The sequence below is a fragment of the Pantherophis guttatus genome, chromosome 2 (assembly GCF_059756535.1).
Source record: "Pantherophis guttatus breed Tessera chromosome 2, ASM5975653v1, whole genome shotgun sequence".
NCBI classification, from domain to species: Eukaryota; Metazoa; Chordata; class Lepidosauria; order Squamata; family Colubridae; genus Pantherophis; species Pantherophis guttatus.
The window spans coordinates 146,921,829-146,936,756 of NC_142064.1; the positions used below are offsets into that span (position 1 = coordinate 146,921,829).

The 14,928-nt window shown below is 42.9% G+C and overlaps 1 protein-coding gene across 1 annotated transcript; it reads right to left on the reverse strand.

Moving 5' to 3' along the window:
• Nucleotides 1-11,106, reverse strand: LOC117662887 (uncharacterized). Its single transcript, XM_034412596.3, has 4 exons — nt 10,830-11,106; nt 6,945-7,948; nt 4,520-4,643; nt 1-3,559 (listed from the first exon to the last, which is right to left on the reverse strand). The coding sequence occupies exons 2-4, from the start codon at nt 7,629-7,631 to the stop codon at nt 2,556-2,558; spliced, it is 1,815 nt and encodes a 604-aa protein (XP_034268487.2). The 5' UTR covers nt 7,632-7,948; nt 10,830-11,106; the 3' UTR covers nt 1-2,555.
• Nucleotides 11,107-14,928: the final 3,822 nt, after the last annotated feature.

The window sequence follows — 14,928 nt, forward strand, 5'->3', positions numbered from 1 at the left end:
GCCGAGTCAATCATATGTTCACCCATTTTTAATTTCTTCTAGCTGCCACAAAGAAGATGTGTTTGTCATTTCCACCAATCCAGCTTCCTGTCTCCCCACAAGATAAAATGAAAATTGGGCCTTTGTTGTTACAGTCTTGGGAGTGGAAAAAATGGAGAAACACTGGTAAGTAGTTTGCATGATCCTGGTCTGTTTGGGGCTAAAGTTAATTACTCCTCTGAATTAAGGTCATTTCTTTTTAGGATAGAATGTTTGCAGATCATGCTTACTCCACCCTGATCCCGTTAGTTAGCACAATAGATCTATGCACAATCACATAACATTCATCCAGTCAGCTAGTTACATAGGAGAAACTAATCCATGTATTACAGCGCATGAGCACAGATGGTGGAGGCAAAGAACAGCCATCTCCGATGGTTTTACTGTTGTTACAAAGTCGGCTGCAGTTATAATTTTTTTGCTGTTTTGTAAAACTGTGTATCTTAGGAATCTAAAATTAATTGTTAGGTTGAGGCGACTGAAGTTAAATTAAGGAAGAAATATTTACAACTGCCTTGTTGCTCACCTTTCCAAACTCAATGTTTAAGAAAAAGAGGACTAATAATATATAGGACCATAGTTCTGTTTATTAAAATCATGTCAGACTGTCAGTATTTTTTGCCTCTATGTTAGGCATCTTCTAAAAGTATGTGATTTGTGCATTGGAAGTCTGCTGAAAGGGATACCTTGCCATTCGTGTTAGTTCATTATTGGAGGAGAGAAAAAGTTATTGAAGTGCCCAAATGCTTAATGATTGAGCATCTGGCTCTGGATAAGCATTCCTTGCTTCTGGAATTTTACCAGCGTATTTATAAATTTTATCTTCACATTTATGAAAATTAATAACCTCTTTAATGCAATAACCTCTTCTTGACCACTTCAGAATCTTATGCATAGTCCTACCTAAAGTTGTAGGTAGGACTTTTCAGAATTTGTATCAAAGATTTGAATTTGTTCTAAAATATGTCCTACACTTTTAGAACAGGTATCACTTTATTATCATCAATAGAGCAGTCTCAGGCGCTATTATTTCCTCCCTTAAGATGGTACCAATCCTAAATTTACCAATTTTGTATTCAATTTATTCCTATTTATTTAAATAGTGATGCTGGCCAGAAAACAGCAGTGGGACATCAGCCACCGAGATACACTGAATTGAATCTATTTTGCCTCCTACAGTTCCAGAACATTTCATAGATACAATTGAGCAAGTTAAGTTTGTCTGTCTACATCTGAAGCCAGGTCTCAATAAAATAAAAGTAGCAGCAGCCAATAAAAGATGAGCTCATTTGCTACAAGTCCCCACAATGCACAAACCACATTTACATATTCGTCCTTTTGCTCACATCTCCATCTGCAATCTAGAGCTTCATCCATGACTTTTCCTTCATTAAATATTATAACTGGGAGAGGTATGTTTGTTGCCTGGATCATATCAGTCAGACTACATGCAAGCGTGGAACAAACAATGAAGTTCCATACTTTTGGGAGTTGTCTGCTTGCCATAATTTATAAAAATAAATCTCAGAATAAAACTTTAGGTAGTGTAACTCGGAAGTCATACTAGAGTTAATGGTGCAGTCCACAACTAACATGCTTACAAAAGCTCCTTTCAAGAATTTCTAGTCACAAACTGGGAAAGTTGCCTTTTCTGACCTCTTAGGGATATGTGGCCATTTAAGCTAGATGGTGCCAAAGGCCCAACCTGATAAAAATGTATCCTTATCACATCCTCATCCTTCAAATTCTACTGGAGATGAGCTAGGGCAGAAATGAGAGGATGGTATCCAGTATCCCAGAAGGATTGACAGCTGCTTGGGTTTTAATATAAAGAAGTAGAAGCTGACAGAGCTATCATCGTTGCCAATCTAGAAAGATTACCAGCTCCTACCATTATCTCAGCAGTGCTCCTGTATATTGCCTGAAGCCTGGTGACCTTAAGATGATCTGTCTGCTTTTCCAGTTTCTGCCTGATATTTCCTAGGCAGAGAAAACTGCATTTAAATCACCATATAAAGTAAAAGCAATCATTGTCCTAACTGGGCCTTGAACATACCAGGTGTGTTCAGGTTCTGTCTCACTTGAATTGTTCGGAAGCTATTCTTTCCGAAAAGAGAGTTATTCCTCTTTTACCTGACTAGCAAAAGACAGTTAATTACTTTGAAAAAGTTTACTCCAACTGCTGCCCACAGAGTCATCTGCATTATTTCAGCTGCTTCAAAAAATTACTGTTTGCAGATAGAAAAAACAGCCATATAATAAAGAAAAAGGCAAAATTACTCTTCCTGCTTTTTCCTCTCCTGAAGTTACAATTCCATCTATAAATGTCCCTTCTCTTTTTGGAGTGTTATTTATAAAAACACAAAACAGAGAGCACAACTTGCTTCATTATGTCGTCATCATCAACCTTCATGTCCACTTTCTAGTCAGTAGCAGAGGAATAGAAAAAGGAGTTGATTCTTTATCCTATAGAATGATTGATCCCTCTCTAAGCAGCAGTATAAGAGTGATAAGCATCAGGGACTGGGAGAGAGAATCAAGCTAGGTTCCTCCTCCTGATCTTCCAGTTCTTTCACCAGTTTGATCTCATGAGTTTTGAATGGACTTTTAGCTTGAGACTCAGTGGACTGGAGGGCCTCACTTCCTTTTGGATTTTCTTTTGAATGGCACCTCTGATGTTTCACCAGCACGCCCCTCTGCCTGAATCTTCTCCCACACTCAAGGCAACGGTACGGTTTTTCTCCTGTATGGATACGTTGGTGTGTAATGAGATCAGACAGCCTGGTGAATCTTCTGTCACACTCATCACAGGCGTAAGGTTTCTCTCCTGTATGGATTTTTTGGTGCCGGGTAAGATCCGAAGGGTAGGCAAATTTCCTGCTGCACACCTTACAGGAAAACGGCTTCTCCCCCGAGTGCGTTCGCTGGTGAGAGACCAGGTTGGAGTGTTGGATGAACCTTTTCCCACACACCCCGCAGGCGTGAGGCTTTTCTCCTGTGTGGATCCTTCTGTGTGTCGTGAGAGAAGAGGAGGACACAAACCGTTTCCCACAGTCAGTGCAGGCATAGGGCTTCTGGCCCATGTGGTTCCGCTCGTGGATCTTCAGAGCAGACTGGTGGCTGAAGCATTTCTGGCAATAAGAACAGTGGTATGGCTGCTCTCCCGAGTGACTCCTCTGATGGCTGACAAGATATGCCCGTTGGCTGAAGGTATCTCCACACTCGGAACAGATGTGAGGCTTCTCTCCTGAGTGGATTTTCTGATGTCTTGTGAGATGGGAAAGCTGGCTAAAGCTTTTCCCGCACTCGACACAAAGGTAGGGTCTTTCGCCTGTGTGAACGTTAAGGTGTTTTGCCAGATCTGAGGGGCGAGTGAAGCTTTTGCCACATTCGATACAAACATGGCTTTTCTCTCTTCTTTGGGTTCCGCCTGAGATTGGGTGGACTGCCACGTTCCCCTCTTTCTTGGAGTCCAGATGCTGCTGTTCCAGCTCCTCGGTTCTGCTAGCTAGATTGACACCTGTAAGGGGACGAAGATTATCACAAGGCAGCTCTACAGATCATGGCTAAGAAGGAGGTCGGCACCTCAGAGGTGCTTTTCTAAATATTCTTGTTCTCCAGTTCAAGGTGTTGGTTAAAGCAGTGGTGGGATTCAAATTTTTTTACTACCGGTTCTGTGGGCGTGGCTTGGTGGGCGTGGCAGGGGAAGGATACTGTAAAATCTCCATTCCCACCCCACTCCAGGGGAAGGTTAGTGCAAAATCCCCATTTCCTCCCAATCAGCTGGGACTCGGGAGACAGAGAATAGATGGGGGCGGGGCCAGTCAGAGGTGGTATTTACCAGTTCTCTGAACTATTCAAAATTTCCGCTACCGGTACTGGTCAGAACCTGCTGAAACCCACCTCTGGAGTAAAGACCTGCATGGCATGGGGCCAGATTATCTACAGAACCATCTTCATCCCGTTACATCAGCCCGTCCCACCAGATCAGGCAGGGAAGGTACATTGCAGACCCCATTTGTTAAAGAATTCTACTGGCGGGATTCCAGGAAGAGAGCCTTCTCTGCCATTGCCCCGCTCTGTGTGGAACACTCTTTCCCCAGAGGTGAGGCAGCCCCCATTTTCCTGAGCTTCCATAAAGATATGAAAACATGGTTTTTCGGCCTTGCTTGTGGGGCATGCAGTCGTGGGACTAGTTAGCACGCTGAAAGCCCCCACTCTGCCTTTTAATTAATGTTTAACATTCCTTGCCCGATTCTGAAAGATTCAAGATGCAGTAGTGGGGCCACGGCCTAGGGGTTGGGGACCCCTGGACTAAAAGACCTTCAAAGTCCCTTCCAGCTCTTATGCTGTTAATACAATTCCCACCCCATCCTTCCTACACCATATTGTCCTAAAAATGCCATCTACTCCATGAAGACATCAATTCATAGCTATTCAAAAGCGGCAAATTGCAACCTGGGGCTAAAGATGTCCTTACCCATTGAGAGGTTAACAATATCCACCCTCCTTCTCCGGGTGCCCGATTGCTGCTGCCTGACCTCCACTGACACTCTCCGTGCTTTTGAAAAATCCACAGCCACATCTTGAGATGATCGAGTCCCCTGAAACAACAATGAAAGTCAAGTTCATAGAACCATGATGGCTGAAGGTGTACTGGACTGTAGACAGCATACACTGATTCAGGGAGTTGTGCAGCTGATCTCAGCTATTAAGATTTTTTAAAATACTATGCGAGCTTCTAAAAAACAATCTCTACCAATCCTATTTTGCAGACAAAATCATTAAAAGGAGGAAGGAGATGGAAGACAATCCATTGCAAGCCATCATGATGCAAACTATATTTGGTTGGACACGAGACCTAAGGGAACCCACCACGTTCTGGTTTAACACAATGTGTGAGAATAGAACATCTAAAGAACCTTTTCAAAATGAAAAAGGCCTTCTGCAGTCACGACATAAGCCTAAGACTGAAAATCAGGCTTGTCAGATGTTACATCTTTTCTATCCTGCTCTACGGAGTAGAGAGTTGGTGGAATACAACTGCATTTTATATGTATTATGGACTATTTTAACCAGGGTAAGAGGAGTCTGAGAGATTATAGCATTTTCCCAGCACCCAAGTTTTACTGATAGAGAGGGAGAATGGCTGGCTGGATTCACGCAATCTCTGTGTGCCATAATGTGATTTTTTTAGTTTGGGTTATTGTATTGTGTAAATTAAATCATCCGCTCTATGTTGCAAATCATGTCTTGGGAATCAGAATAGTGTGTGATCCCAAGGGTAAATAACTTTCAATATCACCAAACTATTGTGCACAACTATTTTTTCCCCTCCTTGGTAGGTTTCTCTGAAGATGGAAATAGAAACAGCAAACATAAAAGTGTGATAAGCAGCTAATGATAAAAAATGAAACCTTATAAACATAACTGGGTGAAAGAACAATAAAAACTGCTTTTGTACATTTCAACAACATTTAGTGGAAATAGTGAAACTTTATATTTCATCCCCTTTCATCATTTAAGCATCTCCAGACTTCAAGTAAAGTATCTCTCATTATGACCTGAATTTAACTAACAATAATATTATTATGCTCCATTTATTTGGCAGAAATGTTCTCTCTCCATGTTGAAGAATGGAACTTCCACTTCTGCAACCATTTATATATTTTTAGAATGACATGTATGCGTAATGTTACAACTGCAGAGAGCATTTAGAAGCAGAATTGGGGGACTTTCTCAGTAGTTTGGGGCAGGAAATGAGTAAGCCTTCCAGATTTGTTAAATTTCAGTTTTCCTTCCAGCCTGGTAGAATACTTGCCACTAGTGGGGAAAGATGGAAACTGAATTCCACCAAAGATGGAGGGCCAACATGGCTCACTCCTCTTTAGCCCTATGAGCATGTTGATTCCCAATAGTTTCTAGGAGCACTGGGCTGTCTGCCCCATCGGGCCATGCCCCAATGAGGAGCATTTTGAGGCCATCAGAGAAAACAGAGCAAAATCCTTTCTTTATGCTACTTCTGTGCCATCAGAAGCTAATACAAGTAGTCCTTGAGTTACGACCACAATTGAGCCCCAAATTTATGTTAAGTGAAACATTTGTTAAGTGAGTTTTGCCCCATTTTACGACTTTTCTTGCCACAGTTGTTAAGTGAATCGTTGCATTTGCTAAGTTAGTAACATGCTTGTTACTAAGTGAATATGGATTCCCCACTGACTTTACTTGTTGGAAGGTCGCGAAAGCTGGTCACATGACCCCCCCCAGGACGCTTCAACCGTCATAAATACGAACCAGTTGCCAAGCATCTGAGTTTTGATCATGTGACCATGGGGATGCTACAATAGTCATGTTAAAAATCATACCATTTTTTTCAGTGCTGTTGTAACTTTGAATAGTCACTAACTAAATGAACTGTTGTAAGTCAAGGACTACCTGTATTGTACAAATTATATTTCCCAGTTTGCTTTTTCTCGGCCTTCCAGTTTCTGCAGCCTGTTTTGGAAACCTGAGGCTTCAGAAGATGAAAACCAGTCAAATAGGAAAGAAGGGGGTCTTTTCCATTAATGGGGGACCACTTCCTTTCTCTTTATTCCCAGCAGGTGACTAAAGAGATGAACAGGTGTGCTTGCTGCTAGTTTATGCAGCCAATAGTAGCCGTTACTGCATGTTTTTAAACAAAAAGGTGAACGGGCAGAGTAGAGATCAACCATCCTTCAGCATTGGTCTCTTGATCTGGGACTGACAGGAGCCATAGTTCCACCCTAAGAGAAGTGGCGTAAATTTCCTAGCCTGACATGGACATGTTCTAAACGTAGCATCTGATGTCATAGGAAGAGGGAGAAGGGGGCCAGGTCTGAGGCCGCACCTTGCCTACTCTTTGTCCTGGAACAAACAGGCCTCACCTGCTCCTCCTGCTGCTTGTCTTCTTGCTGCCGCAAAACGAAGCCTTCAGCCAAGGCCACCGCTTGGGCACAGGTCTCTGGGCTACGTTCCCTGACCTGATTTTGGATGTCCTGAGGCAAGACGGTCAAGAACTGCTCTAAAATCAGCAGCTCGACAATCTGCTCTTTGGTGCGGCACTCTGGCTCCAGCCAGCAATGGCAGAGCTCCCGCAGGCGGCCGCAGACCTCCCGAGGCCCCTCGGCTTCCTGGTAACAGAATTGCCTGAAGCGCTGGCGGTGTAGCTCCGTGCTGGGGGAGTTTTCGTGCAGGAAGATGGTCTTGACTTTCCCACAGCCTTTTTTGCCTCTAGTGTTCTTGCCGCTCAATGCTTGCTGGCCTTCTGCCCTGAAAGCTGGCTTCAGTCTGGTCACCCCGTCACCTCTAGGCCACTGACAGACTCCAAACACTCTCTCAAAAGCGATCAAGTCATCCCAAGAAGTCAGATCTGGGAGGCCTGGGCTGCCCCATACTGTGGCCGGAGAGGGCAGAGTCTTCAGGTATTCCCACCACTGGGTAGGCATGCTCTCTGGCTGTAACATTGCGCCATGGGGTAGTTCCCATCTGATCCTAGGCTGAATGGCAAAATGGTCCCTTCCTGTTCGTTCTGGTGCCTCTGTTGGTCCTGGCCCTGCTGGCACCTTCTCCATTTTCTTTACCAGGCACACCTCCTTGTCAAATGTTGCTTGAACTTCTACCTCACACACTTAATCAGCCACACCTATGTACCCAAATCAGGTATTTTATCTTGCTGGGGATATTTCCAAATTCAGGATTATCCCTTCCCCCACCCCTTACTCCCCATTATTGTCTTGCTATTTTGGAAGCCTCCTCATTTTCATTGCCCGCCTGTGCTAACACTAACACTATAAAAGAACAACTCCACACAACTGTGGGCTTGATGTCAGGAACCAAGGCCTATCAGTGACCAGCTCAGAGTTCTTGTCCAATTATCTGGAGCTTCTTCCTGGAAAGAAACAGACATAAAACACCTTTTATAAATTTGTCTCCTCTTTTCCCCCAAAGAGCTTGGGACTGTGTACATAAACGTTTGTGTTTCTTCTTTAAAAAAAATTGGGACAGGTGACGCTGAGGATGGTTGATCGTTCATTTCAGGATCTTCTCTTGAACAGACTGACGGACAGTATTTAAATATGGCAGAATCTAGGCCATATTTACGCCAGATACGGCACACACACCCATATATACATTTACAGCCCCAGAACTAAATTTAAAATGGATGACATATAATCATATATTATATAATATATATTACATATAATATATAATTATGCACAATTACAAGGATTGCAGAATCCCGTGGTTACATGATCACCATTTTGTGACCTTTGCTGATGGCTTCTGTCAAACACAGTTAATGGGGAAACCAGCAGGTAGTCACAAGTTGTGATCAAGTGATATGATCTGCTATTCATTCACTTCATGGCCATAATGAGAACTGCCAGCATAAATCACTGCAGTCACATGATTTTTATGACCATGTTGGTGGTTAGAGACGCAGTTCCCAATCCCAGTTATGTTCATTAACTGGGGAATACCTCCCAACATACTGCATGTACAGATAGTCCTCGTCTTACGATCATAACTGAGCCCAAAATTTATGTTGCTAAGCAAGAGAGTTGTTAAGTGAATTTTGGCCCATTTTACAACTAGGAGACTGGAAGTCCTGCTTTGGGCAAAAGCCAGTTGAATGACCTTGGACCAGCCTTTCCCTTTCAGACCTAGGAAGCAGGCAAGGGCAAACCACTTCTGAAATCTGGCTAATACAATTGCAGGGACTAGCCAAGGCACTCACCAGGAGTCACACAGTCTCTGCCAGAACGTGTCAATTTTGGGCTGAGAATTTCTCCTTAGTCCTAAATTGGATCTCTCTTTGATAAGTTTCCATCCATTGCTTCTTGTTCTGCCTTCAGGTTCTGTCTACCATGACATGGCCATAAAGTTTTCCTGCCTGACATTTTCAGTAAAAAGGCTCAGGGAACAAGGGAAAAATAAAACTCCGTCCCTTCTTTCTAAACCCTTTGATAATCCACTACCCCAGGCTGCAGCACAGGTCAAGATAGAGGAACTTTCCTCACAGGCTCCCTCCAACCCAGTGCCTCCCAAAAGTGTTGACACATCAGCTCCAGTACCTTCTAGCCAAGGGTGGGTTCTACTTACCTTTACTACCGGTTCGCAACAGGAGTGCATGTGCATGCTCCTGTGCATGTGCAGAAGCTTCTGTACATGCACAGAAGCTACATGCAGATCATCCATTATGACGTCCAGGCGGGTGGCCAGAGCCTCCCGCCACTTTTACTACCGGTTTGCAAGAACCGGACAGAACCGGGAGCAACCCACCACTGCTTCTAGCCATGGCCATGCTGGCTAAGGCTTATGGATCCTGAAGCATCAATGGTTCTGCAGGGTGTCCCTTGGGATGAAAACACCCCAGAAGCAGCAGCCTCTCAAGATTTAAAGAGGGGGAGGCCATCTGAACTCTGATTACACATTTTGTCTTTGAAAAATAGCTCTCCTTCAGTGGGCGCTTGCTTTGTAGGGAGCCTTTATTGCGCTAAGTATCGCCAAGAGACAAGCCCCATGTTAGGCTATTTGTACTTTATTATTCTTATTATTCTCTGAGAGCAGCAGAGGAGAAGTGATGGGCCGACCAAATGCAGAGATATACACTCTCCCCTTCCACTTACGACAACATGCACATGTTGGGGGGAAGAGAAAACAAATGTCAAATATTCTCAATTGATATTTTATCACTTTGAGAATTTATCACTTGGAGCCATCAGACGTGTGATGATGGGTGTTGCCTAAATATTTCCCTGGCGTTTGTGGTTTCCTTATTTATTGGATAAGCTATAATAGACTAAAAAAACCCACAGAAGTATATTAAATGAAGACAGACACCGAGTGCAGGCTAAGTTCACAGAACCCTTAGAAACTTTCTTCAGAGTTAGGGGGCTACCCCACATCTTGCATCACCACCCTGACAGCCCTCAATCTCCACAGGCATTAGAAAAAAGCCGGTTGGAGAGATGGCGGGACCGGACTTTTATCAGACCCTGTGATTCTCCATCTCCATTTTCTCTCTCTCCCTCCCCCCCTCTCCCAATTACAAAGTCTGATTGACTCTTCCTTCTCTAGGAGGCCAGAGAACTTTTCGGTGAGAAAAAAATAGCTTGATGGGACACCCCCACCCCAAAATCCTGTGTCTTTATTCAGGCTTGGTTCCCCCTTCCTTTCTTCACCATAAAGCACAAATCAAAAATCTGGCGTTTTGTTGTGGTCAGGAAGGAAGAAGAGAACAGAAGGAAGAAGTGAAGCCCATGCTCCTTCCTTCCTATTTATCTCCTTCCTTCCTTCATCCTCTTCTTCCCTTCTTCCTTCATTTCTCTCCTTCCTTCTTTCCACATTTCTCTCCTTCTTTCCACATTTCTCTCCTTCCTTCCTTCCTTCCTTCCTTCCTTCCTTCCTTCCTTCCTTGATAGCCTGGGGCAGACGTGCTTGGCTGTAGCCCGGTGGGGCGGAGGGCCAGTGACGAACTAGCAGTGCTGGACAAAGGAAGCGAAGGGGTTCCGTCAAAGGGCCGCAAAAGCGCCACCCTGCCCGCCGCTCTCAGGACTCCGCGGCCCCACCGCCTAACTTCGCAAAGAGGCGGGGGGCGTCCCCCAAAAAACTCTACAGAAGTCAGCGAGAAAGCCCCTCTCCTCTCCCGTCCCTCCTCTCCCCACCCAGATTTTGTTCTTGGACTCCGCCTGATTCGCCCCCCCTCCCCCGTTCCCGCCCTTGCAGATGCATCGGCTTCCCTTCGCCTGGCTGCCCCTTAAACTCACCGCTCTCCACAACTCCTGCCTCCACGCGGAACCCCGAGACCTTGAGCCCCGCAGACAATCCCACCAGCCCTTCATAAAATGCAGATGCCAAGGCTTTTAATCCAGGGCGGGGCAGGATGGAGTCTTGGCTACCGCATCCCCCTCTCGGCTTCCTGGGCCTCTCCAGGGTTTAGCTCTCGCTCAATAGGACTAAGCCGGCTTAAATCCAAAGGCTCCTGTTTAACTGGTTTGAGGATCGGGCTGCCAGTCATTGTAACTCTTGACGCGTCTCAGCACTGTGGGGGGGGTGGGGGTGGAAAGGGTGGAAATAGTTGAGGGTGACTTTGACGCTTGGCAGCGCCAAGTATTCCTGGCGGGATTTAAATGCGAGCTCTTTGATTTCCATTGCACGAAGTATTTGTTTCCCCCGAACTAGAGCCACCTGAACCAAAATAGCTAATGGGATGGCAAATAAACATTAGCCTCCAAGTGGGATGTTTGGGATGGAGCTGCACAGGCATCTTGAATGTTTTCTTAAAGTTAGATTCAGAACATGCATAATGGCTCAGATTCCACACATAGCTCAATATACTAACTATATTGTATCTCGGTATGAACTTTGAGGTCAATGGGATAATGTTAGGTTCCACATGCCAGCATTAGGCAAAAGTCTCCAGTCAGACCATATAAACACTAATAGGTTCACTTATTGGCTTGGTTCACACATGTTAATTAATTGTAGAGGTGGATTAGTGTTTTTGTAGCTGAGTTAATTAACCATTAAAATCCATTCTTTTTTTTCTGATGGCTTTTACACCTCTAGTCAGCAGGCTGCTGGACGGGGGAAATTTATTTTTGCCAGTGATCTAGTCTGAAGCCAGCTTTTGAAATTAGACTATATGTACAGTTTTAAAATAATAGGTTACCTTGATCCTGTTTGATATGCCTAGCAGTAATCAAGTTCAGAAGCAGACAGCAGTCCTTTCTCCCTTTGTGGCTTCCCTATTGACCACTATTTGCACAAGTGTGTATGGGGAAGAAGCATTCTGGCTTGTGTTTAAAAACAGGTTGCCTTTTTAATTCCAAAGACTGCATTCTAATCAAGTGATTGGGAGGGGTGGTAGTATTTTGTTGTGGCTGGGTTATATTCTATTGGACATTTAGCACTACATATGCATCATGTATAATTTTTGATTACTTACTTGATGATACAGACCTGAATAAAGATATAAACTGAGCCCTTGTGCAAAGTTTGTACCAATGTGAGTTTTTCTAGTTGTTTGAGGTTGGAAGTGCAGGATTCACTTCAGTGAGTCACCAACTGCTGTAGTAATCATCAATTGATTGATGATTATTCATGATGATGATTCAACATGTTGAATCTGCCCTCACTTTGGGTACTCATTTTGAAACTTGAGATTGCAGCAAAACAAATATATTCGTCAAAATAAAGATCCAACACTAAGTATTCCCTGGTGCATCCATGGAAATCCACAAAGATAAATCTGTACCCTTTTGTGCATAAAGCTCACTCTGGCTTTCCCAAGTTTATTTTCATACTGCCAAATGATCAGGCTGAATGTCTGATTATTGTACTGCAGGTAGAAAATGTATTGAATTTGTATCTGCATTTTGCTTTATGAACTCTCCTTACCTGATGATAGAGGGCCACCTTAAGGACCAGGCTTTCATTACTTCGATTTTCCATTTTTGTGATGTTAATATTTTGAGAATCTATTACCGTACAGAGTACATCATTTTTAAAATTTCACCCAAGATTTAAATTCTCAAAATAGTAATACAGGAAAAAATGAGTATATACATACATATATTCATTTATATATGAAATTATATATTAGCAAAATAAAATATCTGACTATAGGCTAACATGGATAAAAATTAAATTTCTGGGTATCCTGCCCATGCTATGATCTGTTCCCAGCCATCAAAGTAAGAATAAGGTACTATATGGTATTATAACAATTTTATTGTCTCTTGTTCCTTTTTGTGCTCATCAATGACTTTTGTATCAATTATGTCAGAACTATATACTTCAACTGTTTCACCCTTTCTCTCCCAAATAGGTTAGGATTATTGATCAATGATTAACAGTTACCTCTGCCAATTTATGTACTAATCACAACAATGATATCATACCAATAATTACATCCAGTGTGCAAAAACATCAGATATGAAACTTTAACACTAGTGGCAGACCATTTTATTGCAACATTCACCTATAGTCCAGGTGTGTCAGCCCTGTGGATAACAGCCCGAGTTAGTTTTACCCCAAACAAACCCAGGTCTGAGACTAACTCTAATTCCCTTAGGTTAGTAGGCTGGGTCATTTTAGTTTCTACATGTCATCCCCTGATCCAGTTAACTATGCTTAACAAAGACAGCCATTGAGTTTTACCAGTGCTAGTACCTACAATGGCTGGTTATTCTACCTCAAATGCATAGAAACTCATATGCCCACAGCAGTACTTATGTCTGAATTGATTATGTCATTGTGCAATCTCAAGTTGTAGTTGATTCTTAGCAATCACATATAAAGATTTTCTCCATGGTCATTTGGCTTTAACCTGGTCTTTCAGTTCTTCCAACAGTGCCTCACTCACCATTGTAACTGAATCCATCCACCTTGCTGCTGGTTGACCATATCTTTCTCTTACCTTTCCTAACATTAAAGCCGTCTCCAGAGAGTTAGGTCTTGATATAATGTGTCAGAAGTAGGATAATTTGAGCCTGGTCATTTGTGCCTCAAGTGAGTACTCTAGGTTGATTTGTTCAATGATCTATTTGTTTTTTTTTTGTTTGCTGTCCACAATATTCTCAGGAGTCTTGTCCAAAACCAAAGTTCAAAAGCACCAATACTATTCCTGTTCTGCTTTTTTCAAACTCCTTATGTTTGAACACTGTCCACTATTTGCAACACATTATAAAACAGCTAAGACACACTTGTAGTTATTCTGATGCTGCCCAAAAGACAGTCTGTTACTTCAGATTGTAGGAGAATGTCACCTATATCATTAGAAAGACCTTTAACCAATAGGCCTCATCAAAGCTCTGGAAATGGGTAAGTCTCCACCCTGCTTCATTTGCAAATATACAAGAAGTCCATAAACCTTTGATTTGCAATCATATTAACACAGGGATCCAGAGGATAATCTGAATTTGTCAAAAAGTACACATTCCAAATCATCCACAAACCTGTCTCCAGTCTTAGTAATACAATTAGAATAGAGTTGGAAGGGACCTTGGAGGTTTCTAGTCCAACCCCCTGCTCAAGCAGGAGACCTATACCATTTCAGACAAGTGATTGTCCAGTCTCTTCTTAAAAACCTCCAGTGATGAAGCACTTACAACTTCTGAAGGCAAGTTGTTCCACTGGTTAATTGTTCTCACTTAGGAAGTTTCTCCTTAATTCCAGGTTGCTTCTCTCTTTGATTAGTTTCCATCCATTGTTTCTCGTCTTGTCTTCTGGTGCTTTGGAAAACAAGTTGACCCCTTCTTTGTGGCAGCTCCTCAAATACTGCTATCATGTCACCCCTAGTCCTTCTTTTCTCTAGACCGGCCATACCCAATTCCTGCAACTGTTCTTCATGTTTTTGTTCCAGGTAAAACAAAGTAAATAAAACTCTTCTAATAAACAAAGCTGCTTGAGTAGATGCCTAGCATGAGCCATTGTTTATTCAGCCTACCTCAAAATGGAATTCTGACTATGTGCTTTCTCCTATGGGATATGCTGGAGAGCCACCTAAAACTCCAAAGGTATAAAAGCTTAACAGCTAAAAATGCTACTAATGCAAGTTAAACTATGATTACATGTTGGCTTTGTTGCAACAAACACTGTAAAAAACGACAAATAATTAAAATGTAATTAAAAAAAAAATCGAACGGGAGCAAAAATTACTGGGTCTCTCCTGCAAATTCTTCAAGGCTTTTGCTCCTCTCCCATCAGTAAACACTCCGTAAAAGAACAAAAGTATAACTCTTCGCACACGCGCTATGGGGTAACTCTAGAACAAGAAGAAAAAACCACAAGTCCCAATATGCACTTCTCTAAGCAGACGCAATAAATTCAAGTTACGCACCCGTGATGCATTCTGGGATGCTC